The 25,479-nt window shown below is 39.5% G+C and overlaps 1 protein-coding gene across 1 annotated transcript in view; it reads right to left on the reverse strand.

The window, feature by feature from the left end:
• Positions 1-25,479, reverse strand: part of DGKB (diacylglycerol kinase beta) — a gene marked incomplete at its 5' end in the record, with an annotated part of 469,550 nt that overhangs the window by 379,235 nt on the left and 64,836 nt on the right. The window contains 2 exons of the mRNA XM_014521864.2: positions 3,141-3,214; positions 17,546-17,662. Of these exons, the coding sequence (XP_014377350.1) occupies positions 3,141-3,214; positions 17,546-17,662 (191 nt within the window). The remainder of the gene's footprint in view (positions 1-3,140; positions 3,215-17,545; positions 17,663-25,479) is intronic.

The following is a 25,479-nucleotide window of genomic DNA, read 5'->3' on the forward strand; positions in this document are numbered from 1 at the left end:
GAAAAAAAAGCAGGTTCGCCGCTTTTTTTTTTTTTTTTAGTGGAGCCTGCCTGCACAGCCCCTGAGCTGCACAGGGCCAGGTGCTTCCCTCCACGGCTGTTGCACTGTTACGTGGCAAACTAAAACACCTCGAAGGTGTTTTATTTTGCTACATCCCAAAGTCATTTAAAGAGCAATACACCATTCAGTGTAAACAGCAATGCCATTAAAAGTGCAAAAGGGCATTTAAGCTGCTTTAAAGACCAATGTTGTGGTGTGTACAAAGGTCCATTATATAAGAATCCCAGCTGACTCATTACATATTTCAGTGGTGCCAGTTAAGTATTAACACTAACAAAACCATAGTGATGAATCATGGAGAACCATGCATCCTGCTTTTTACTAGTACAATGTTAAGACAATATTATAGTATACGTTATATATTAATAATGTATTAAGTATAATATTTCAGTAACTTATATATTAATGTTTTCTGGTTGTTGTACCAAAATTAGAACTTGGGATTGATTCATTTTAGTTCCCAGGTTTACTAAAAAAGAGAAAGAAACTGCCTATAAATGTTTCCCTTCATGCCAAACTGTAACTGGATGTGACAATGTACATATGATATGTTCAAGAACAGAAAATGGACAGTTCAATAATTTCACTTCTTCAGTGTTATATATGTAGTAGCAAACAATTCAGGTATATGAACACCTCTACATGTAGTACTACAAAGTGTCTTGGTACTACAAAGTGACCTAGGAGCCCTCAAAGGGTCTCACAGCATCCCAGAGTGATGTGACAACCCAGTTTGTGAACTCCTGTTATAATCATTTGCAAGTCATGCAATTTTTTAACTGCCATTGACAAGAAAATAGAGACTAGGAATATTAACTTTATTCTCTGAATACATTATTTCTATATATCTACTCTGTCCTAGAATTCACAAACCAAGAATATAAAAGTTCCCTTTTCATAAACGCTTCCTCAGCATCTTTCTACTCTGTTACATCAGATACATATCTTAAAGCTTGAAAATATGGAAATGAGACAAAGTTATGGCTGAAAAAAATTGATAGATTTGGTTCTAGGACACTGAAAGAACAAGTATGGTTAATCTAACATGAGTGGTTTTATCTTTTAGCAGGATACAGAACCTCAAAGGGTATGTCTACACTATGTTGGATGGTGCTAGGAAGCACTGCCATGAAAGCATGCCACATTCACATGTTCCTGCTCCCAAAATTCCCCATAGAAATTAAAGATCATGTAGTCACCATTAACGTGGCACTTAGCATACCATAAACTGCTCTCATGAGCACACCCAAAGCCTGAAAAAGGCACCAGGCATGCCCTGAGCATATGTCAAAAAGCAGCTATGTGCTATTTTTTCAGTATTTGGCCTCATGTGGAGCAGTAGTGAACCGTGTTTTTACATGGTAAGGTCCAACATTGTGTTGACATGTCCACTCCAGTATCTGTGGAGGCACCTCATACATAGCTAGCTGATTCTTACAAAATGTGTGATGACCTTTTTTTGTTGAGTGAAAGTCAGTTAAAATCATAGCTCAGCTCATTATGATCCATCAAATAAAGAAAATCCTGAATAAAGATTGAAGAACAGCTTTCAATAGAACACTACCTTAATCTGCGTAAGCCAAGATAATGAAAGTCTAGTCTGTAAGATTAAGGTGTTTTTCCACTGCTATAATTTTCATGTGCAAAGCATACCATTGATCATATATCTTAAATTTTAGCCAACTAGTACACATTACCAGCATTCAGGAAAAGAGAATTCTTCTATGAGATTCTCTATGGGAACAGATAAAATTCTCACCTATTCTTTATAAGGGATATTAAACTGACAACATTCCCCCTACCTTCTTGAAGTTCTTTCAAAAACACCAAAGCAGTTGTATTTCTTTCAAGAAGCTTAGAATATCTAGGCTGTTTGTGAATTTTTTTTTTTTTTTTTTAATAAGTAAGAAATAAACCCAGCCTCAGAACCACAGAATTAACAAGGGGTTTGGCCAAACAAGTGCTGGTCACCATGCTGAGTTATACATTTCTTTACCCTTTTGATATACAATATGAAATTATCATATTGTAAAACCTCCAGAGACAGAGACTATACACTGATTTACTTTGTGTGTAGCCATTTACATGAGGTTTGCTCTTCCTGTTTCTGGCTACTTCCCAAATAGCAATTATATTAAAAAACAAACACACAAATTCCAGGACCCTATTGTCACTTCAAAGCCCATCTGGGTAATAACTAAATTTCTGAGGGGTTTATGACCCCACTCATAGAAACCATGATCCTATTTGAGGTTGCACCCCAAGTTCAGAAGCCATTGCTTTAACAGTATGGAGCAAAACTCTTCAGGGGATATTCTGCATCAAAGGCATGCTCCTATATTTCTGGCCAATGCTGCTGTCTGTCCATTAGACATGCTGGTTCAGGTAGACCTCTTCCTTCTGGGGAGCTAGATCCCAATAAGGTATCTTCCAGCTTAGCCAACTAAATCACAATATGGCAGGGGTTATGCTAAATCTGACCATTGAAGGAACAGAGTGCTAGACATTCTCTCGGCCCCTTCCTCCCCTCCCACCCCCGCCAGAACAGGATGTGTCTCTACAAGCACATGAAGCCGCCCACTGGGAGAGCCCTTAGATTCTGCAGGAAGGAATATGGTCTAACCTCCGGAACTGTACAAAGCCATCCACTCAATGGGAGAGTATATGCTTCTCTGGGTAAAACAGTATGTTTTCCTGAGCCAGATGAATACTTTGGAAACAAGTACAAGGTAAGTCTTTAGATTTCTAGCGCTTGGAATAGGATCTGGGCCTTAAAATACAAGATACAGCAACTTTAATTTTATGCAAACACAGAAATACAATGAAGTAGCTACTCTGGACTTTAAATTAAACTACGATATAGAAGTCACTGCAATTATTAACTATAGAACTAAGTCGTAGTGTTATTCAATATCTCTGCCAAACATGTTTGTATGAATACCCAAAAATAAGGCATTACATTATTAAAATATACTCCAAAATTGTTCAAATCTATTTCTTCTTCAGCTCTAAAGTTTACAAATGCATTTTTTGACACAAAGAATGAACTTGCCAAAAGGGAAAAAGAAAAAACAACCTACCTTTCTCCTTGTTTCCCACCACTTTTAGGGTTGACAAAAACCAGAAGTGGATGAGTGCCTGGAACTGGAGTGATCTAAAAAAACATACAACACAGCCACTCATCAATGTTGAATGCTGCATTTGGTTTATCTTACACTAGACAGAAAACAGCAAGCTGTGCTCCTGTAACTGTAATCCAGCTGGAAATAATTCCACAAATTGCAATAATCCCCTCTTGGTTAATTTGCTACAAATTATAAATGACATTTATTATTTCAATTGATGCCAGCTCTCTGGCATACTGCTGTGCTGCCATTTTAACCTTAAATTCCATTTAAATAAGTACAACATTGGAACATATGAGTTATATTCATCAGGAAAGGAAGTGCACATCAGATGATGCAAGAAATTAATAATTTTGAGCCTGACAGACTAAGTAATATCCATATAAAAAAACAAGTAAGGAAATACACATTCTAAGGGAAAATAAAATTATGCTTTAAAAATAGCACTGTATTTCATTATAGATTTTGAGCCAAGCCTCTAAGTCTGTGAGCATAATTTTATGCACAAACAAAATTGTGTCTGATCTACATGAAATCTCGAACTTGGAGAGAATTTCACAAACTGAACAATGCTCTTTTTTTCAAAATTTTTGAAATGTCACAATACCCTCATATTTATGATGGCATACAATCATGCAGGTTTTATTTTTTTAATGTAGCAGTCAAGAACAAGTACCAGTAGTCCCTTCAAATAACCCAGAAGGAAAAGAAGGAGCTGAAGTTTGCTGAAGGAGGAGTGACTAAAGAAAGAGAACAAGAAAATAAGGGAGAAATGCTGATATTGGAGAAAAGAGTATTCTTCCGACCCATTCATCATTCCTCAACTGGTTTTCTAATATGTTACATATTGACTTCAGTTTTTAGTTTGGCAGTAGACTCACTACTACCTTGCTGGACAATATAATCACTCTGCACTGTCAGATATTATGGGACTGATCCTCAGTTCTGAATTTTTTTATCTTCATTTACTTCAAGATATTTCAGAAGAATTACATTAGCTAACATTTTGTTTCTATAAATTTCTAAAACTCATAAAACAGTAGTTTTGTACCAGGGGTGACCAAACCATGGCTCATGAGCTGTATGCAATTTAAAGGCAGCACTTGAAAAATAGTAGTAGTTAAATAAAATCACCTTTCCCCACTTACCTCTTCACTTATGATTTCCTTTTTTTTTATTATTTTATTCAGTTTCTGCTTATTACTTATTTTAAGAAGACATTTAATGACAAATTATCATTTCAGTCCAGGTGTTAGATGCAGATCACTGACTCTAGAACAGTGGTCTCCAACCTTTTTATGATGAAGATCAGTTTTTGGCACCCCAAGATCTACCACACCCCCCAGCCTGTCCCACCCTACCCCCTGCCCCTGCTCCCCACCTCCTGGGCAAGCTACCTGGGCTCTGACCCCACTTACTCAGCCCAACCTGGGCAGCAGGGGGCGTGGCTTAGCCCAGCTATGTGCGTCCTGCCGTTCCGGATCATGGAGCCTCTGACAGACTGAGATCGACTGTCAGAAGCTCCACAATTGACCAGTTGATGGAGACTGACTGGTTGGTGACCACTGCTCTAGAACACGCATGTCTTGAAAGTAGACTGCTTATAGACCAGCACATGCCCAGAGGGGGCATTACATTAGTTTGGCCCCACTTGCCCAACATCTATATAGACTGGGTGCTTCAGTGCAGCTTTTTTGGTGCTTTTATTTAATAGTTCATTGAATCACCTTCAGATAAAGTGCCAAAAAGCCCCACTGAAGCACACAGTCTATACAGGCACTGTGGAGCCAGTCAAACTAATGCAGGCTCTTCTGATAAAGAGACAGTTTGTTTGTTTTTTCATGTCTGTCAACAGCCTGTGTCCTGCAGTTCTTGGCTGTGGCAAGATTTTGATCTGCAGCTAGAGGGTTTAGAAAGTTTTCCAAGTACTATTTTCAACACTACTTTATGCATACATTACATATAAAAATATTTAAAAGATATCAGTGTTGCAAATCTAATACCCACAAGTTAGAAAAACCTAGAACTGATGTTGTCCCTCTCCTCACTTTCTGTTTGTTGCCTCAGTAACTTCTGGAATAACTGCAAACTAAGTGGTGCTCAGCTTCTGTAGCCTTGAGCTAGAAAATATTCAGTATAGATAAAACCCTTGTCAAAATTATCTACCAAGTTCTTATAAGTTTCTACTGGGCATTTTCAATCCTAGAGAGGTTTACAGACTTGCCAGACTGACAGAGACAATAAAATGCACACATATGAAAAAAAGAAAACCATTCTGACAACTTTCAAGCCCTTGTCCCCAAAGCATGGAGATATTAATGCTTCTCAACAAAACGGTTGCATATATATTTTCATCACTGGTAAAATAAAATATTTATCTTTAATCTTATTTTCTAAAATGACAGTCTTTTCAGCTGAAACTTCCAAAAATTTAGTATCGATAAACATCAGCCATGGAAATTTTCAGCACAAATGGTTAAAGTTTGGTATATTTATAAGCAACATTTTCTTCCAAATGAAAATTTTGAGCAATTTGAGCTAAAGGCAGTCATATCAGCTCCACCCATAATTATGTTTGCATTTGGTCTGATTCTGGTGTAAACTATAACAGTGTAAAACAGGAATAATTCCAATGATATCAGTGGAGCTGCACAAGTGCAGAACTGCTGCAGCATCAGAATCAGATCCAATATATGCATACAGATTAGGCACTGTATGTTTGAACATACATTCTGCAGTTTGTTATTATATATCAATTATTGTCATATATTTAATTCTTATCTACAGTTTTAATCAATTTTAGTTATTTAGTCCAATTCCCATGATGTTTGTTCCCATGAGCTAAATGTAAACCAATGGTACTGCTTGTGACAAAGATGGACTACCTATTGAAGTCCCTTAGGACTCAGGTTAATTAATGAGACTCATCCTAAGGTTATACATGATCTATTACTTCCTCTAATTAGAAATAATAATCCTGATCATTATGCTGGTTAGCTAGAAAGAAGTAAGATGAATGTGCTTAACTATGATTAATAGTCTTCACTAAGTAGCGCAGATCCCCACTGCCACTTAGTTATCTGCACACACTTCTGCAACTCGATGTTTTGTCTTGATACTTTTCTTAATACAAAAAAAAAATTATAGATAAATTATTTCCCATTTCCAGTTTTTTTATTTCAAAACATAACCACATTATTGCAGACAGTTCTAGAACTGGTAAAAAAAAAAAAAAAAAAAAAAAAAAAAAGTCTAGTCATTCCTATTTCACTCCATTCTGGAAAAAAATAAGGTCCCTTTCAATTAATTTCTTATAGCTTTTCTAAATGACTTTTCTAAATAATGTAGACATTTCTAGATAATTCAAAATGCAACCTGAGATTTAGACTAATTTATTGAACATTTTTATGCCTTAATTCAATTTAATTTTATATAAGGACAGCCTTCCTGAAGTCACAGAAGGGATCACTTACATTTTTTGGTCCCAATGCTGCAAAAGAAGTTTGGCCATTAGTTTCAGTAGGAGCAGATCAATTATAACCAAGTTTCCCTCATCTTTAAAACATAAACTATTCTGGTAATCTCAAAGGTATGTTGTGAGAAATTTTATGTTGTGTTTATATAACATTCCAGAAATATAAAGACAGCAAATAAGTGCCAATTATCATCGCCATTAAGTTTTCTGATCCACATACTTGTTTACAAAACTAAACTCCCAAAACACCTGTTTTAAGCTAAATTGCTGAAGGTGATTTCTATATTTTAAAGGGCAATAGTAACAACAAAAAATAAAAATCTTGTGTTGGATTACTGTTGATCCAACAAGATATAAGCATCTATCTTCCTGTGTAATTAAAGTAGCATAAATACTACATTAACCTTAATTTTTCAGCTACAAAACATCAGCATCAGCAAATCTTATGCTACACAGAAAACTAAGGGTTTTTCCAAACGAAACATATAGGGCATTTTTACACATATTCTGGGATGCAGTGCTGGCCACTCTAAGTAGTGAGCCACACTAATTAAAAGCACCATGTCAGATGTATCAGCAACCCTGCACTGAAAAAATGGTGGGAGGGTGTTTTGAACTAAAGTTCATTGAACGTGTTTTATTAGAAAAAGCCCCATCACCATTTTTCAGCACAGGGACACTAATACACATGATGTGGCAGGCTGTTGGAGCATGTCAATTTCCGTGCTCCAGAAGACTCGATTAATTGAGTCTGCTCTGAAGTGCTGAATTCCCATGTCTGATTCAGAAAAGCCAGATGCATGACACAAACCTAACGCCAAGTTAGTCCTTCCCCATCAGTGACAAACTGATGGCTAAATCCATATAAATTTGAAACATACCACTTCAGGTTTTATTTTGTCCATGACCATCCTGTGATTTAGCTAAATGATGACTCGCACTGTTTTGTGCCCTCTCTGAACTGGGTGCTCTAGTCACCTCTCTGATTTCCACTAATTCCAGGGTCATGATGTCACCATGGTAAACTCTGATATCTGGAACAAAGCTGTATCCGGGTCCTTTTCCTTTTCACTAAGATGCTACAGAGCTTTTTTTTGTTTGTTTGTTTGTTTTTGATATTCCCTTGTTCATTTCTTGTCTTCAGCCTTAAGAGATCTCAGTGTCTTCAAAATGTTGTCTGCTCCAGTGTGCTGTTCAAGCAACTGGACATGTGAAGAGACCGTCAATCTCATCTCACTAGGGTAGAGGCTAAACTATAGAAGGCTGAGAATAAAAACCATCACAAAATGATCTACAACACCATCATCAGACTGACAGCTTTTTGGGATCAGCATGATACCCAGAAGTGTAGGTTCAGAGTGAAGGACTTCAAGTGGCAATTAAAAGCAGACAGGGATGCCAACCATCACTTACATTGCTATGAACTGCCAAGCATTGAAGATGGAGACCATGGACCCATCACCTAGCCCTACCTTGCTCTGCAAATACTCAGATGTGACAAAACCAACAGTAGTTTTACCCAGGCCAACATGGATCAGCAGCAGTCAGAGGTTGCCAGATTCTGGATAACAACTATCACTTGATTCTCCACACACATGCTGGTGTGGCTAGCTCAGTGCATATTTCCAGGAAAATGGTCTCTCTCATTCTGATGTTCAATTAATGTTTTTTTTCCCCCATCAACCAGAATTGAGTCAACAGTCTGCAGCTAGTCCCAAACCAAGACATTACCTTATTATAGCAGCTTGTAGGCATCAGCCGTAAGGCTACAAGTATGCTGTAGATGTCCATCATAAACTTGGCATATGAGATAATTGTTCAAGGTAGCTCTTTGGTCCTGACCCTGACACATTGTTATTATCAAGTGTGCTTCATGTGAACAACCATTAGAAAGAACCTGTAAGCTTGGCTACAGAAAACCATATATATCCTGACTGTATCATGCTGTTGGCAAAGTCACCCCCTGGCAGCTGCCTGGACCCTGCTTTGTTTACCTACTCTGGCCTATCAGGATCCCACCCCATTGTCTTTCCTGCCACAACTTGATGTTATGATTGGACAGGGAAGCTGCCCCTAGAGGGCAGGGAGGGTATGGGTCTTAGGTCCTTGTCTGCACTGGGGCCTCCTGGCTTTGGCCCACCTTACTCTGACTGAGCCCCTTTGTCTGACACCCAGTCTCAGGACCGTAGGCTCCTGGGCCCCAGCACCAGCCACATCTGCATATACTCTGGACTCCTTGGCTCCAGGCTTCCCGTTCTTGTGGGCTCTGGGTTTGTGCCCCCAGGCTTTGCTTCTTCTAACAAGAGTGATTCCCTCCCTTTGAGGGTTATAGGACCCCAGGGTGCCTTCAAAGTGGTCTCCTCCATCTCTCTAGCCACAAGAATCACCAACTTGCTGAGGAGGGCTTTAAACTAGCCATGTCTACGGCAGAGGGGGGAGGTTCCACTGTTATACATGAATTCACTGCTGAACATGAATCCTCTTCCCATAATGACTAAAGAAAGGACATTGACATAGTGGACACCCAAGTGAGCACCAGTACCCTGAGATAGTCACATGGTGACAGAAAAACTGAAGTGACCAAAGGGGAACTCAGGTGCCTTTATGGAAACGTCAGAAGCATGGGCAACAAACAAGAGGAACAGGCTCTCCTCCTGGCAGATGAGAAATTTGACCTCATTGGGCTGACGGAGACCTGGTGGGATGAGTCATACAATTGGGCAGTGGATATCAAAGGATATAGGCAGTACAGGAAGGACTGAGTTGGGAAGAAGGGAGGAGGGGTGGCCCTCTATGTGAAAGAGTGGTACCCCTTCCTGCAAGTCAGGTTTGATAATGAGGAAAGGTCCCTTGAGACCCTCTGGGTCAAGATACAAGGGGGTTCAGGAGAGGGAGACCTGAGGGTGGGAGTCTACTACAGACCTCCCTCCCAAGAACAGGAGAATGATCAGGGAATTGAATGAGGCAGCCAAAACTAAAGACCTAATTGTCATGGGTGACTTCAACTACCTGACACCTGTTGGGGGGACCATTCAGCTGGCTCCAGGAAGTCAGCCAATTTCTTGGCAGTTACTGATAACCTGTTTCTGTCACAGAGTGTCAAAGGACTGACTAGGGTAATGCCACTCTGGACTTAGTGCTTACCAATGGAGGGAAAATTGTAAGGGACCTGAAGATTGGAGGTACTCTAGGTGACAGTGATCACGATCTGATTAGGTTCACTTTGGCTGCCTGGTGGTGCAGTGGCTTCCTACAGCTTCCCTGCACCCCAGAGTCTTTCCTCCTTACCAGTTCAGGACCTGCTCCCTCCCTGGAGCTCTGCTTCTTGCAGCCTGCAGGACCAGACTGCCCCCTGGCTTCACATCCTGGATTTATATGTTTAACACCTGACCCACTACTTCCACCCCAGGCCTGTCAAACACTGGCTGTACTGTGCTGGCCACACCTGAAGCAGGTGGCCATATTATTCAAGGACCCTTTGCCACTATCAATTGGCCCAGGAGACTAGACCAGCTGCTCCTTGGCTCCCTCTCTCCTTCAGTGATGAGATACCAGCCCCATTGCAGTGATGTAGTATGTCTATGCTGCTACTTTGCAAAGTTTGAAAACTGAAATATTTCCTTTCTCTTGGGAATTTCTCAGGGCTGACCTGAGGAAGTTAAACTTGGAAACTTCTGAGAGACCTACTCCAATGTATTAAAAAAGGATTCCTATATTAAACTAGGGAGGCAGGGCCATGTTGTACATTAGGACATCAGCCCCATCCCTCTCCTGGGTACACCCTAAAGTAACCCTTGAAAACATGAACGTACACATTCGTGAGAAATATGTGTTAACTGCTCACATGTTATTGGCTGTATTGATGCTATTGTGTCCATTTTCCCTATATGTTGTCCAAGTCCTAAGACAAGACAACGAATGGACAACTTGCTACAGTTGGTAGTTCATTTAAAAAATTGAGTCTTTATATAAGCTTCATTAAGAAAATAAGGCCAATTTTCAAAATATGAAACTCTCACTGAACCCTTCAGAATCTACAAGCCAACACAGCTGGAAGACCTTCCTGGGTTGAAGAAGTGCTGCCATCACTCCCTCCTCACCACTATCCAGGAGAGCAGTGGGATTCTTCCCAGGTACCATCTTGGCTGCCTGAAAGGAAGGTAAAGGACCCAACCAGGCTGTAGGCATCCCCCAGGTGGCACTAAAGGGAAACAATTAAGGGCGACCTTTAGCAGCTTTTACTTTCTTGCTAGGGTTTTTTAATTTAGTGTTATGTTTGTTATGGGGAGAAGGAGGAGTTAAGTGTGTTTTTTGGAGAGGGAGGTTTGACAGACACTAAAGCTCTATAGGAAAGGGGTTATGAACTTGGAGAAGACATTGGGAAAGGCTGGGATGGGGGGTCACCTGGGGGTGATTCAGGGCAATGGATGAACAGGGAGTGGTGGGGAATGGGGGGAAACTTTTTTTGTATCCAGATGTGACTGGGGATTGGGAGGTGTGGTTTGCTTGTGTAGGGGTTTGGGCAAGGAGGTGGAGGTTGGGAAGTGAGGAGTTTTTAGGTTCTGGGGTGTTTTGGGGGGATCCTGTCTATGGGTTGTTTGTTAACTGTAAGCCTTTCTAAGCCATTTCAATAGTCAAGATATAAATCTAAATAATAAAAATACAATAATTTCAACCTTTATCATTACTCCATTCTGTTAAATTAATTTATCACCACACTTCTGTCTCTTCCTCAAAGAAAAACCTAGCATATTAGACAAGCTCTGCTCCTTGATCTATAGTTCAGCAAACTAAAGCTTTGCTCAATAAACAGAACAAGCCAATTCCAGACCCAAAAATCTTTCACTGAAAATATCTTGTTTACAAGCAGACCTGGACAAGTTGAACATATGGGCAGAATGCAATTCAACAAGGAGAAATGCAAAGTGCTGCACCTAGGGAGGAAAAATATCCAGCATACCTACTGCCTAGGAAATGACCTGCTGGGTGGAACGGAAGCAGAAAGGGATCTTGGAGTCCTAGTGAACTCCAAGATGAACATGAGTCGGCAGTGTGACGAAGCCATCAGAAAAGCTAATGGCACTTTATCGTGCATCAGCAGATGCATGACGAACAGATCCAAGGAGGTGATACATCCCCTCTATCGGGCACTGGTCAGACCGCAGTTGGAATATTGCGTGCAGTTTTGGGCACCACACTTCAAGAGGGATGTGGATAACCTGGAGAGGGTCCAGAGAAGGGCCACTCATATGGTTAAGGGCTTGCAGGCCAAGCCCTATGAGGAGAGACTGGGGCACTTCAACTTCTTCAGCCTCCGCAAGAGAAGGTTGAGAGGCGACCTTGTGGCTGCCTATAAGTTCATCACAGAGGCACAGAAGGGAATTGGTGAGGTTTTATTCATCAAGGCGCCCCTGGGGGTTACAAGAAATAATGGCCATAAGACTCTTTCCTGCCTATGCAAGGGGTCGGACTCGATGATCTATTGAGGTCCCTTCCGACCCTAGCATCTATGAATCTATGAATCTATAACCACTTTTCATGTAAACCAGAATACTCTATCTTGAGCACCTCAGCTGATCCCAACCCCTGCAGCATCACATGAGGGAGAAACTCTGAAGTACACAGAATCCAAGCCATTAAAGTGTTCAAAAAATGGACAGATACCTTTGAAAATCCCACCTGAAGCTTACAAGTCACCCTAACAGGTTGTTTTACACAGACTTCTTTACAGAAAAAAAATCCTGTAGTCTTTAGTTTTAACTCAAATATTCAGGAGGCCTTTAAAATCAGATCTGGTCATCTTGGATTGTCTTTAGTCTATACAAGTCCAACAAAAATTCCTCAATTGCAAAAACGAATATGATCTCTGCCATATCTTCTAGTTGCTTCCCTGATCTACTAACATAACTTCAGTCTCCTATAGACTAATTCACAGAGATTTTCCATCCCATCAAGGTTGGATATTACTGTTATGAATGGACTTCATATGTTAGATGTGCATGGTGCTTTATGAAATAAAACAAGGCTGAATTTCTTCCACAGACCCATTCAGAACTCTTTACAAAAGCCCTTAGGGCAGAAGAATAATTATTCAAACTACTCTCCAGATCTTCCTAAAGAAAAAAAAAGAAGCCATTGAAGAGTGTTCACCAGCCCCACCAATAACAATATTCACTTCAACATCACTTTGCAGTTAACAGCTGGTAGATAGAACCACTAGATTTCTGTACATCTGACACAGTTCAATCATCAAAAAATGAAGGCACTCTGTGTTTTAACATATTTCTAATGTCTTTCAATGAAGCCTCAGAGCTTCAAACACTACAGTATGATATCAGATGATTTTCTCTGTACCTTTCCATAGATTTCACCTCTAGTATTTAACATCATCAGGAAATGTTCTCTCAAGCAAAGACCTAAAATCCTGCAAAATGCAACTAGGATTTAACCAGCAATGCCCCTTTTATCCATCAGTAAGTTTTTTTTCTTTGAACTAAGGTTTTATAGATCAAGCATCCTGAAGGATCTTTGGAGAGTGTTGGGAACAGCATCCTGGTGCAAGTGCTGGAGCAGCCAACCAATGGCCATGCCCTTCTTGACTTGCTGCTCATAAATAAGGAAGAATTGGTGGGGAATGCACTAGTAGATGGCAACTTGGGCACCAGTGACCATGAGATGATCAAGTTCAGGATACTGAGGAACAGAAGGATGGAGAGCAGCAGAGTAAGGACCCTGGACTTCAGAAAAGCAGACTTTGACTCACTCAGGGAATTCATGGGTAGGATCCCTTGAGAAGCCACTCTGAGGGGTAGAAGAGCCCAGAGCTGTACTTTAAAGAAGCCTTACTGAGAGTGCAGGAACAAACCATCCTGATGTGCAGGAAGACTATCAAGTATGGCAGCAGTGGCAGAAGACCAGCTTGGTTTAGAAGAGAACTCTTCAGTAATCTAAATAACAAAAAGAAAACGTATAAGTGGAAATTTGGACAAACAACTAGGGAGGAGCATGAGAGCATTGCTCAGACCTTCACGGATGAAATCAAGAAGGCACTGGAGTTGCAGCTAGCAAGGGATGTGAAGGGTAACAAGAAGGGTTTCTACAAGTATGCCAGTAACAATAGGAATATCAGGGAAAGTGTGGATCCCTTACTGAATGGAGCAGGCAACCTACTGACAGAGGATGCAGAAACGGCTGAAGTGCTCAGTGCCTTTTTCCGCTCAGACTTAACAGCCAAGATCAGCTCCAAGAGTAGTGCACCTGGCAGCACAGTTTGGGAGGAGGTGAGTAGCCAACAGTGGCAAAAGAACAGGTTAGAGGCTATTTAGAAAAGCTGGACATATAAGCCCACGGGGCCAGATGGGATGCACCCAAGGGTGCTAAGGTAGTTAGCTGATGTGATCACAGAGCCATCTTAGAAAACTCATGGAGATAGGGAGAGGTCCCAGATGATTGGAAGGGGACAAAAATAATGCCCATATTTAAGAAAGGGAAAAAGGAGTATCTGGGGAACTACAGACTGGTCAGTGTCACCTCAGTCCCTGGAAAAATCATGGAGCAGATTCTCAAAGAATCCATTTCCAAGTACTTGGAGGAGAAGGTGACTAGAAACAGTCATCATGGATTCACCAAGAGCAAGTTATGCCTGACCAATCCAATTGCCTTCTATGATGAGATGACTGGTTCTGTGGAACAGGGGGAAAATCAGTGGATGTGGTATATTATCTTGATTTTAGCAAGGCTTTTGATACCATCACCCATAACATTCTTGCAGGCAAGCTAAGGAAGTACAGGCTGGATGAATGGACAGTAAGGTGGATAGAAAACTCCCTGGAGCATTGGGCTCAGAGAGTGGTAATCAACGGCTCAATGTCCAGTTGGCAGCCAGAATCAAGCAGAGTGCCCCATAGGTTGGTCCTGGGGCCAGTTTTGTTCAATATCTTCATCAACAGCCAGGAAGATGGCATAGAGTTCACCCTCAGCAAGTTTGCTGATGACACCAAGCTGGGGGCGGGGGGGAGTACTATATGCTGAAGGGTAGGGCTAAGATTCAGAGTGACCTTGACAAATCAGGGGACTGGGCCAAAAGAAACCTCATGAAGTTCAACAAGGACAAGTGCAAAGTTCTGCACTTAGAACAGAATAATCCCATGCACCAGTACAGACTGGGGGTTGACTGGCAGGGTAGCAGCTCTGCAGAAAAGGACCTGGGGATTACAGTGGACAATAAGCTGCATATGAGCCAACAACATGCCCTTGTTGCCAAGATGGCTAATGGCATACTGGGTTGCATTGGTAGGATTGTTGCCAGCAGGTCAAGGGGAGTGATTATTCCCATCTATTCAGCACTGGTGAGGCCACATCTGGAGTACTGTGTTCAGTTTTGGGCCCGTCCACTACAGAAAGGATGTGGACAAACTGAGTCCACTGGAGGGAAACAAAAATGGTGAGAGAGCTAGGGCTCATGACTTCTGAGGAGAGGCTGAGGGAACTGGCCTTATTTAGTCTAGAGAAGAGAAGGCAGAGAGGGGATTTAATAGCAGCCTTCAACTACCTGAAAGGGAGGTTTGAAAGAGGATGGAGCTAGATTGTTCTTTGTGGTGACAGATGACAGAAAAAGGTGCAATGGTCTCAAGTTGCAGCAAGGGAAGTTCAGGTTAGATATTAGGAGGAATTTTCTCAGTGGGAGGGTACTAAACCACTAGAACAGGTTATCCAGAGAGGTTGTGGACTCCCCATCCTTGGAGGTTTTTAAGACCCAGCTAGACAAGGCTAGGATGATCTAGTTAGGGATAGTGCTGTTTGAGCAGCAGGTTGGACTAGGTGACCTCCTGAGGTCCCTTCCAACCCTAATTTTCTCTGATTCTAACAATGGTCCCTCATCAAGGCACTACAGACATCTTGAGCAAGCATCAAAGTTTGGAAATACATAGTGCACTTCTGGACATAATACACTTCCCTTTACCTATATCTCCTCATATTTGGATCAGCCACAGAACCGGTAGACAGCACTAAAGACCAATGTAAACTTATACTAAAAATGTACAGTAAATCTTATAACTACCTAAAAAAGAAAAGTTGTTTGCAATAGTAACTAGAATGCTCTGAGGTGTGCTGTCCATACATGTATTCCATTACAGCTGATTCGCCTTTACCACCCAAACTTTTTTTCTTACCCCCCCCCCAGTTCCAGTTCTAGCTGGAATGGAGCTGGAATGGAGCTAACCAAATAGATGATAAACTGTTTAATTTCAGCATACTCTGAGCAAAAACCAAGACTACTCCAACCTTAATCATCAAGCTCCAGTATGCTGATGATGCTGTAGTGTATGCTCATTCAGAACCAGACCATCAGGCACGCGTCAATGCATCTACTGAGGCATACAAGAAGATGGGACTGATGTTTAACATTCAGAAGACTAAGGTCCCCCAAACTCTTAATGAGCAGTCTCCAGCTCCAGTACTTCAAATCCATAGTAAGACTCTGGAGAACAGTGATTATTTCCCATATCTTGGAAGACATCTCTCGCAGAAGGTTACCATGATGAAGAAGTCAAACATCACCTCAAATGGACAAGTGCAGCCTTCAGACACCTGAGGAAATGAGTGCTTGAAGATCATGACATCAGATCTGAAACCAAGCTCATGGTTTATCAAGCAGTTCTAATCCCCTCCCTACTGCACAGAGCTGAAAAATGGACAGCATATAGGAGACACCTCAAACTGCTCGAGAAGTACCAAGTTGCAGAAGATTTCATAGATTTCATGGACATTAGAGCAGGAAGGGACCATGAGGACACAGATCCACCCACATTAGCATCCTCTTGCAAGCAAACACCATGAGCATCAAGATGATGATCATGCAACATCAACTTCAGTGGGCTGGCCATGTCATTTAGATGACTGACTCATGACTCCTGAAGCAAGTTTTAGTCTCCCAGATCAGTCAAGGCATACACTCAAAAGGGCTGAGTAAGTGCTTCTTCAAACCCAACTTGAAAAAATGCAATATCGATATCAGTTCCTCAGAGACTGTCAGTACTGCCCTAAATGGAGGAAGAGTCTGCTACACAAGGATCTCAGTACTTTTCAACCTTATGATAACAACAGGAGACAGAAAAATGGGAGTGGAAGAAACAGCACGTTGTGGACCGAACCAAGAACCCAGAATCTGCATGGAAACATGCCTGAGCTGCAACAGTGTCAATTGCATATAGGCTTTGACAGCCATCTTTGGACCCACAAATAAGGACTGCTGATGATGAATATACATTCCCATCCCACACTAATGTTTAGTCAGTAAGATGCACATAAATGGATTGATTTTTGAAATTGAAGACATCCTCTTTTTTTTAAATATATATGTATCTGGTACAACCAACACTGCTTCATCATCTCTCTAAGCAACACTCTTTGCAATTAGCTAAATATCCAAGAAGTAAATTGTGGATACATAAAGGCCTTAAAGTTAAATCTCTCGAGGTTTTCCTTAAACGTACAAAATGAGAAGATGCAACTATGACTGAAGTCAAACATTAGAATTTACAAAATAAGCTTGTGATGTGGGGCATGACATCTATTAAGGTGATCAAGTCATATTTCAGCCTGCAACTAATGCTTTTTATGACTAAACAAGTGACATTTCAACATGACCTACATGCCTCATAATAGGTAACAGAGACCAAACATTAAAAATACACCACAGATAATACCCTTTGGAGAAGGAAACATTTACCTTATTGTAATAAATGTTTTTCAGAACTTTTAGAGTATAATATCAGAGGAAAATGTCCATTTGAAATAGATCCTTTTTAAAACTGACCACTCCACTTTCTTCTCTAAGCATATAAATACCCATGGAAAAACATGAAAATAACAACAATCACACCTGAAGACCTTGTCCATCTATTGTAACAGAGTTTGCTCTTTGCATTTTGTTCCGTTCTCCCAACTTGTTCATTTGCTGAGGGCAACTCTTTTCTCTTTTCACAGTTGCCTGCCGCTCCTAGGGGAAGAAGTGGGGAAAAAGAACACTTTAACGTAGGATGTGATGGAATGTTACCATAGCTGGAAGTCACCCCAAGCATTACATTTTCCATTCAAAATAAAGGTCAGATCCTACTTTAATGAAAATGAGACCTAGTTGCTACATGATTTTTGTCCACTTCACAAGGCATCTATTTATATGCCTAGATATATTTAGCTAGGCAATAGATAGGTGATAACAATCCAATCATAACAAAAATCAATGCAATGATGTGAAAGATAATGGAACTGCATATTATCTCCATCTAACAAACATTGGTTCTATAACATGGAAGCTAATCATACAAAATCCTCAGTCATTAAAAGTTCCAAGGGCTAAAAGATGTTGTCCAGCCTGTTTAGGAGTTTGGGAAGACACTATTTATTATGTTTTAAAATGTCCTTTATATAATGACATAAGGAAAAAGTATTTATCACCATTCTTGCAAAAACTGACATACTTCTCAAATAGAGAGAAATGAATACGGCTCCTTCAGCAAACAGATCCATATTTACTAAACTGTCTTGCAATTTTTGCTTACAAGGCTGAAGCAATCAGAGCTAAACATGCTTTACTGTTGATATGACCGATAAACTTTATCACTACATTTGTTTTTTACTGTGTTAATTGCGGACCTATGCACAATATTTTTATAGATTCATGATCAGATTTATCACTATATTTGTACTTGATTATATTAATTATAGGAGAAGGAATAATGCTTTTATAATGATTGGCCCTATTTTATTATTATATTTGCATTTCTGTTATTTTTATTTAAATTTATATTATGGTTGTATGCCTTCAGGAGTATGGTTTTCAGCCAGAATCCTATGTAAATAAATAAATAAATAAATAGAGTCATTAAAAGAAAAGTTTAGGATAGATCAATAATTTCTGGAAGACTGGTTGTAACTTCAGACATAAGTTGGACATTTTCAAGAGTACTTTTATTAGTTACTTATCAAAATATACCCATGCTAGAAGTCTGTCAATCAACTTACTATATTTAAAACACATATTTTTAACCGTTTTACAAAAAATATACTATTTTGTAATACAAACATAGTATAAAGAGAGCACAGTATGTTGCTAATCTACATCAGGTTCATAAGAAGTTGGATAACTAAACATCAAATGAGAATAAAATAAAGAAAATACTAATCTTCTTAACAGAAATATTGTGGCATTTAGATTTCCAACTATTTATCAGTTCATCTCACAGATAATTAAAAATGAGGAAGAAATCAGGAGATACAAAAGTATCTCATTTATTTTCCTACAGATAACATGCACCCATCAATTCTTTTTCACAAATTCATACAATGTATTGTAAAATAATGATCGCTTAAAATCAGAGAACCAATGTTGGATGTGCTTCATTAACATTACCTAATTGTTGATTTTAATGCCATCCTTGCATTTTCCCAAATTTGGGGTTGCACACGAGATGGCTTGGCCCTGGTACAAGCTGTGCTCTCGTTAGGCCTAGCTGCTTGTGATCTTTCCACTAGCCTGGGATTGCTGGACACAGTAAGAAATCTGACCACATTTCCAATCATAGCTATGAGGCACAGAACAGATCTGATACTCTATTCTAACTGGATATTCTCCCTACACTACAAGAATCCTCTAGAGGCCAATTAAGCTGGCATTCAGGATACTTTGTGCCACTAGGCCTGTGCAACATACTGTATAATAATTCCAGAGGCTTGAAGATTACTGAAAGGGAAATGCATAACATAGGGAAAATTAATTTTAAAAGAGAATACATATTAAAAATAGGCTTATTCCTAATGTGTATTGTTAAAATTATTTTTTTCATCATGCTGTTTCTCATTGGAAAAGTATTTATACACTGAGGAAAGCTTTTTTAACAAAAGGGATGTTTACCACAATGACCAAACCTACAGTTATTGATCATTCCTGAACTCGAAGCAGCAAGTGATGATTACTTCAAGCACAGTTGGGTTTTTGTCCCAGCATGAGACAGATAGCAGCACAACCCTTCAGTTGGCAATATGGCTGGCACATCCTTTTCCTTCCTTCATTCAGTTTTTATTAGTTGTTTTCTAAGCTAGACTACTACTTGCCTAACTGAACAAGGTGGCTTCCAAAGCAATCATGCTATAAAGTTTCTCCTTGCACAGGAAACAGAAAATTCCTAGAACTTAACAGAAATCAATCAGTTTTCTATATTATATCTGAACCATCTTACAGAATATAAAGGAAAAATGATAACCTGGCAATACAATTTTATAGGCTACGGTGGAAACCCATAGAATGGACATTATAACCCATTATGACAATAGCTTTTTACAGTGATTTCTACAGGTCTTTTGTACAAGGAACAGCTACAGAGAATTTAAAATTTGCTTCAGAAATGGAGATGAATAATGCTAGTAATGCCAGCTGCAAGTCTAAAATATACAGAACGAAAACACAATTTCTCTACCATAAGGTACCTACCTTCACTTTTCCAAATGTGAATAGGCTCACATTGCTGGTACAGAGTTCAAGGATGGAACCTTAAGGGGCTACATAACATAGAGAGCCTAGAATGAATCTCCTTATTTTGACCTTGTGTATACATACATGGGCTATACTCAGCAGTCTGTCATTTATCTAAGGTGAATAAAGTATGTGATGTTGAAGTCTAAGCAAAAGTGCCTTCTTTGTAGTGTTTTCTAAGGCCGGTAAGAGATGTCCAGCTTCAGTGGCATGCTTCTGTGGATAGCAACAGGTCTTTGATGGGCACTGCACTAACTACAGTTAGGTTTAAAATGCATATGTATTTCTACCTAGGCCTATACCTTGATTATTTACTTATTTAACTTTAATAGAAAAAAAGATTTACAGTGTATGGGGCAAATATCTATTTTCAGAACCCCTCTCACTTGATATTTTGTAGACCTTCAACAAATGAAATCTGGGCAAAAGTTATTTTTCTAATTAGAAATAGATGCATTCATACTTCTAAGAGTTGGGACAGTACTATGATATTTAAGACTTAATCAGAAATGAAAAAGCATCATTTTCTCAAAAGATAACATAATTTAATAAAATCACCTTTGGATAATAGTGTATAACTTTTAAATTAATATTGAGCCAAAGTTAACACTTATTGAAAATAAATGAAATGGCAAAATGCCAGCATTTATTTTCAAGGTGGTAAACATACTATGAACATGCTCTATTTAATGGCTTTTTTTTATTAAAGTGTACAAAATGACTGACAAATGGCTGTAAATCATTTTGTTTGATGGACGTGGCTGAAGTTGAGGGAGAATTAATACAAATTTTGAAAAGTTGTTGTACATTTTGATGGCTTAGGGAATCAATCTCTTCTGTGTTTTAATCATTTGTCAGGCTGATAACAATCCCAAACAACACTTGTCAAACAAAAAGGGTCTTCTAATCCCATCTGTTTTCTCACTTTTCACATCCGTATTTTCCACTTTCACTGTTCCCACTTTGTAGCCATTAGCCACTGGTTGCTAGATTGGATGGAACTTATACCAATGAATACTGTTCCAGGGGATCACTGTTTCATACCAAGAAGCACTTTGTAAAAGGTGCTCCTACCCCCTAAAAACTGAAATAGCACATCTCAAGTGATGATACAAAACACCACCACCACAGTCAGCCCCAAAACGCACTGTATTGCAAGAGAAATGTTGCAATATCATGACCCTTTTATACTTGTTTATACGTGGGCACCTCTGTCTTACGCACCTCAGGGAGCAAAACTCCTACAGTGGGTAAAGTCTGTTGGGAAAAAAGAAGGTTCAGCTGTAAAGTTATAACAAATGGCAGGTAGGGGAACCCTCTCTAGAAGGAATGTCAAATTGAAGCCATTGGGTTGAACAAGTAATCAACAAATTAAGTATACTGCTTTATTTTTGATTTAAGACATCATTGCACAAAAATATTTTCTAACAGTTCTCTGACTACCACATCCCATAATTCATATTCCTAAGAGTGTGCAAGAGAACTTGTTACAGATTCAAAACAGTAGAAGAAATGAGAATGCCTGCTTTGAAATGAAGAAAGATGGCCTGAAATAGTCCAGATCCTTTTTTTGTTTTTGGTATGTCGTAAATATTTTCTTGTTCCCATGTCCTTTTAATTCTTTGAATCCTGGTCCAAAAACAGGACCATCTCATAAAGTGTCTTTTTTTTTTTTTACTATGGTTAATGAACTATATAGTATGCAACTATAAAAAGTGCTTCTGTCCTTTGTTGATATGCAAAGGTACATGCAATTATACCTTTTTTAAGTGAAATAATGACATTCAACAATATTTAATGCTTTTAGTTGGTATTGCTATGGGGAGAAGCAGAAAGAGGTAGCAGCTAATGTTCTACTGAACAGAGATCTGTTTATCTTCTGTTGCAGATTTGGCATTCAGTGTTTATATAGGCAAAATATATTTTTTCCTTATCCTCCTACTTTATTTAATTTGTACAAGTCTGTACTTTCCTACATAAATTCAATATATTGGTGTGACTAGTTAACATGCTATAAGTTTAAAAGCTGTATTTAAGTAGGTACGTAAAGACATCAGTGAATAATTAACAGCATAATTAAATTTGTCAAAACACTGACTGAAAACTACAGATCTGTTCTCCATGGAACTTATTAAAATATATGCCTTTAGGTGAGACAAGTCCACTTTCTAAACACAGACATTTACCGAGAGCCCTGCATTCTATTACTGTGCACAAATAGAAACAGATTATTTACGTGAGTATTTTGGTACCCAGAGGCCTGTCAAATTGCTGAGCATTTCATTTCTGATCCAATGAAGCATATGAATGTATATTTAACTTTCTTCACATGAGTACAACTCTCTGAAGCCAGTGTGACTATTTATGTGCTTATAGTTACACACATGTGCTTGGATGCTCTGAGAAATTGGAACCTGAATTTTCAGTACCTTCTGTGACTGAGCTCCTGGAAATCTAAATATGAGATTTGAACACCCCATTTTAATTGTTTTTTTGCTTAGTTGGTTTGGGTTTTTTTTTTTAACTGAACTAATTTTCAAAGATATTTGGTTTGGTCTGGGAACCTTCAGGTCAGATCATCTATGTTTTAGTATTTAATGAAGCAGAATTCTAAAGAATTGCAGATTATCACATATACAGTCCTGTGTAAATATTCAAGCACCCATTGTACAACAAAACTAAAACAAATAGTAACTTAGGGTGTAGACAGAAGTGACATTTGTCCCCCAAACTGGCCCCTGAAAACATTCTATAGCAATTATCACCCAAACTGGCCCCTGAAAACATTCTATAGCCATGACCAAACAAAAGTGCATGGCTGCAAAGAGCTTTAAAAGGGCCATGAAAATCTGAACCCTCACTGCATAAGGGTTCAGCTGAAGACATTTAAAAAAAAGAGCGGCTTCAGTAATTTGTGTCTGCGCAGCCTCTCAGCCTCAGAGCTGTTTTCAGAATGGGAGGGTGGAAAGGGAGTGGAGGGAGTTCAATCTGGGCTTTTTTCAGCCCCCCCTCCCCCTCCCTGCTGTGGGGGGAGCTCCAATTCACCCACCCCACCATTCAGCACTACCTGGGCATCCCCTAGAACAAGCTTCCTCTTCTCCCTTTCCCCCCTCCTATTCTGAAAACAGCACCCAGCTGGGAGGGAGGAGGGGCCGTTTCTAAGGGAAACCAGCAGCAGTCTCCCAGCCAACCACTGGATTTCCCTTCCCCCTGAAACCAACCCTGAAACCAGCTTCTGTTTGGTCCAGTGGATCATTACAACTCAGAACACTTCCTACAAAGCGTTATGAGTTACAATGGGGAGCTGCATTTCTGTCTGATTGATTTCATAACATGTACCGGCTGCTTTTCTACAGTTTTAAATGTCAAATAAAAGGACATGTTCTTTATGTCTACCCTTCTAGGTAGGGACCTACTGAATTCATGGCAGAAGTGAAGTGCAGTGTGGCTCCTTTAATCTTGCAGGTTCCCCTGCACTGCCCTGCCCCACTGATTGGTTGAGGGGCCACGCTTGTGGCTCGCTCCTTATCAGTGGGGAGGCAAAAACTGCAGTTTTAAATATGGTGCCTTTTTTGCCTCCCACCACCATTTACCTGAGGAGCCCTGGATAGCCCTTCTGTTTGCTGCTGACTAGCACGGAGGAAAAAATGGTGCCATGTTTAAAACCATGGTTGTAGCTTCCATGCCAATCAGGAGGAAGTGGCAGGGTCCTCCACTAATCAGCATCAAAGATGGCAGGGGAGAACGGGGAAGGGGCAAGATGCATGCGAGGGAACATGCAAGATTAAAGGAGCAGCTGTACGCTCTATTTCCACCATGAATTTGATAGGTCCCTGCTTCTAGAGCACGAGTGTACTTCTACTGTGGCTGAAAGCACACAACACTCTCGAACTATGTGCCAGTAGTAAGGCCCAGGACAGCTTGATTTTTCCCTTAATTTGTAACCTAGAATAAGCCTACATTATAGTAGCTAATAATGTAAAAAAAAGATGGTACAGACAAAAAAAATTGATTGAAGATTAAAAAAAATATATAGATCAGTGAAGGAGGAGCTGAGAAATAAACATAGGAACAGAAAGTAGAGATGGGGTGTGAACAGGAAGCTAGGTATAATTCAAAATGATTGAATGGCTGCCATTTCAATTTATCAGCATCTTATTCATTTTAACATTGAACTGTGTTTGCAGTCCAGATAATTAATTAGAAAGATACATTTTCCTCCATAGCAATTATTAATTTCAACCTAACTTCAAAGAAATGAAAAAACTCTGACTATAGATAAAAACACTATTATATTTCTAATCTGCTTTAAATGTTCAGTTAAACTAAACCTGAGATTCGATGTGCAATTGAGAAAGAAAAATAGCTTTCTGTGTTTCAGCCTCACAGTTTCATTAGATGTTGCCCCATACCATGTTTTGGCTTTTTATTTAATTTTGCTGTGCAAAAAAATATACCACTAACTCTTAGTACAAAAGAAAGTTATTCCAATAGTGTGGCATTTATCCATGTACAGAAGATCAGCATATGGTATATCTATTAATTTTAAGGGGTTAGATTGTACTGATGAGCTACATGAGCCTTTAGCTGATTCTCTGCACAGATTATGGTAGGCTAAGAATTTTTTTTCTTGTTCCTTTCCAATACATGAGAAGAACAGAAGAATATTCTTGGGGTTAAGGCAGAGGAGTAAGGCCCAAGGGAAACTAATTCTCTTCTCCTTCACCTATGTCTTATGGTGCCACTGCTAATTCATTCATTCTCCTTCTGCATGTTTTCCAATGTGTAAAAAGAATGTATTGTTACCTACTTCTCAAGAAAACTTTCTAATAATCTCATGTTATCACATATATAACTATTTTAATAAAAACACTAGTTTGCTTTATGTGAATCCATTCTCTCAAAATTCTCAAGGAGAAAGAATGCTCCCAGGTAACAGAGGTTCTCAACCTTGTTAAGCTCAAGGCACACCTGGATAGACTAAGGGCACTCTTGAGAAAAAGGGGCTTCTTGCCATTTTTTGACTACAGATCAATGTAAGAGCAATTATTTTGTTGCAAAGGACTCAGAAAGCCCAGAACAGGTCATAAATTTTTACCACTGTGAGTTCCTATTTGAAATCTCTGGGTTTATTTTATGAAACACAAAGCAGTGCTAAAGCTGCATAGCACCCTTGAAAGGTTCTCAAGGCACCCTGGATGAGAATCACTGCTGTACAGGATCAGCATATGATTTTTGAGGAAATTCCTATTTAATAGCATAATTAATTTGCTAAGACATATGTA

The sequence above is a fragment of the Alligator sinensis genome, unplaced genomic scaffold (genome assembly GCF_000455745.1).
Source record: "Alligator sinensis unplaced genomic scaffold, ASM45574v1 scaffold45_1, whole genome shotgun sequence".
NCBI classification, from domain to species: domain Eukaryota; kingdom Metazoa; phylum Chordata; order Crocodylia; family Alligatoridae; genus Alligator; species Alligator sinensis.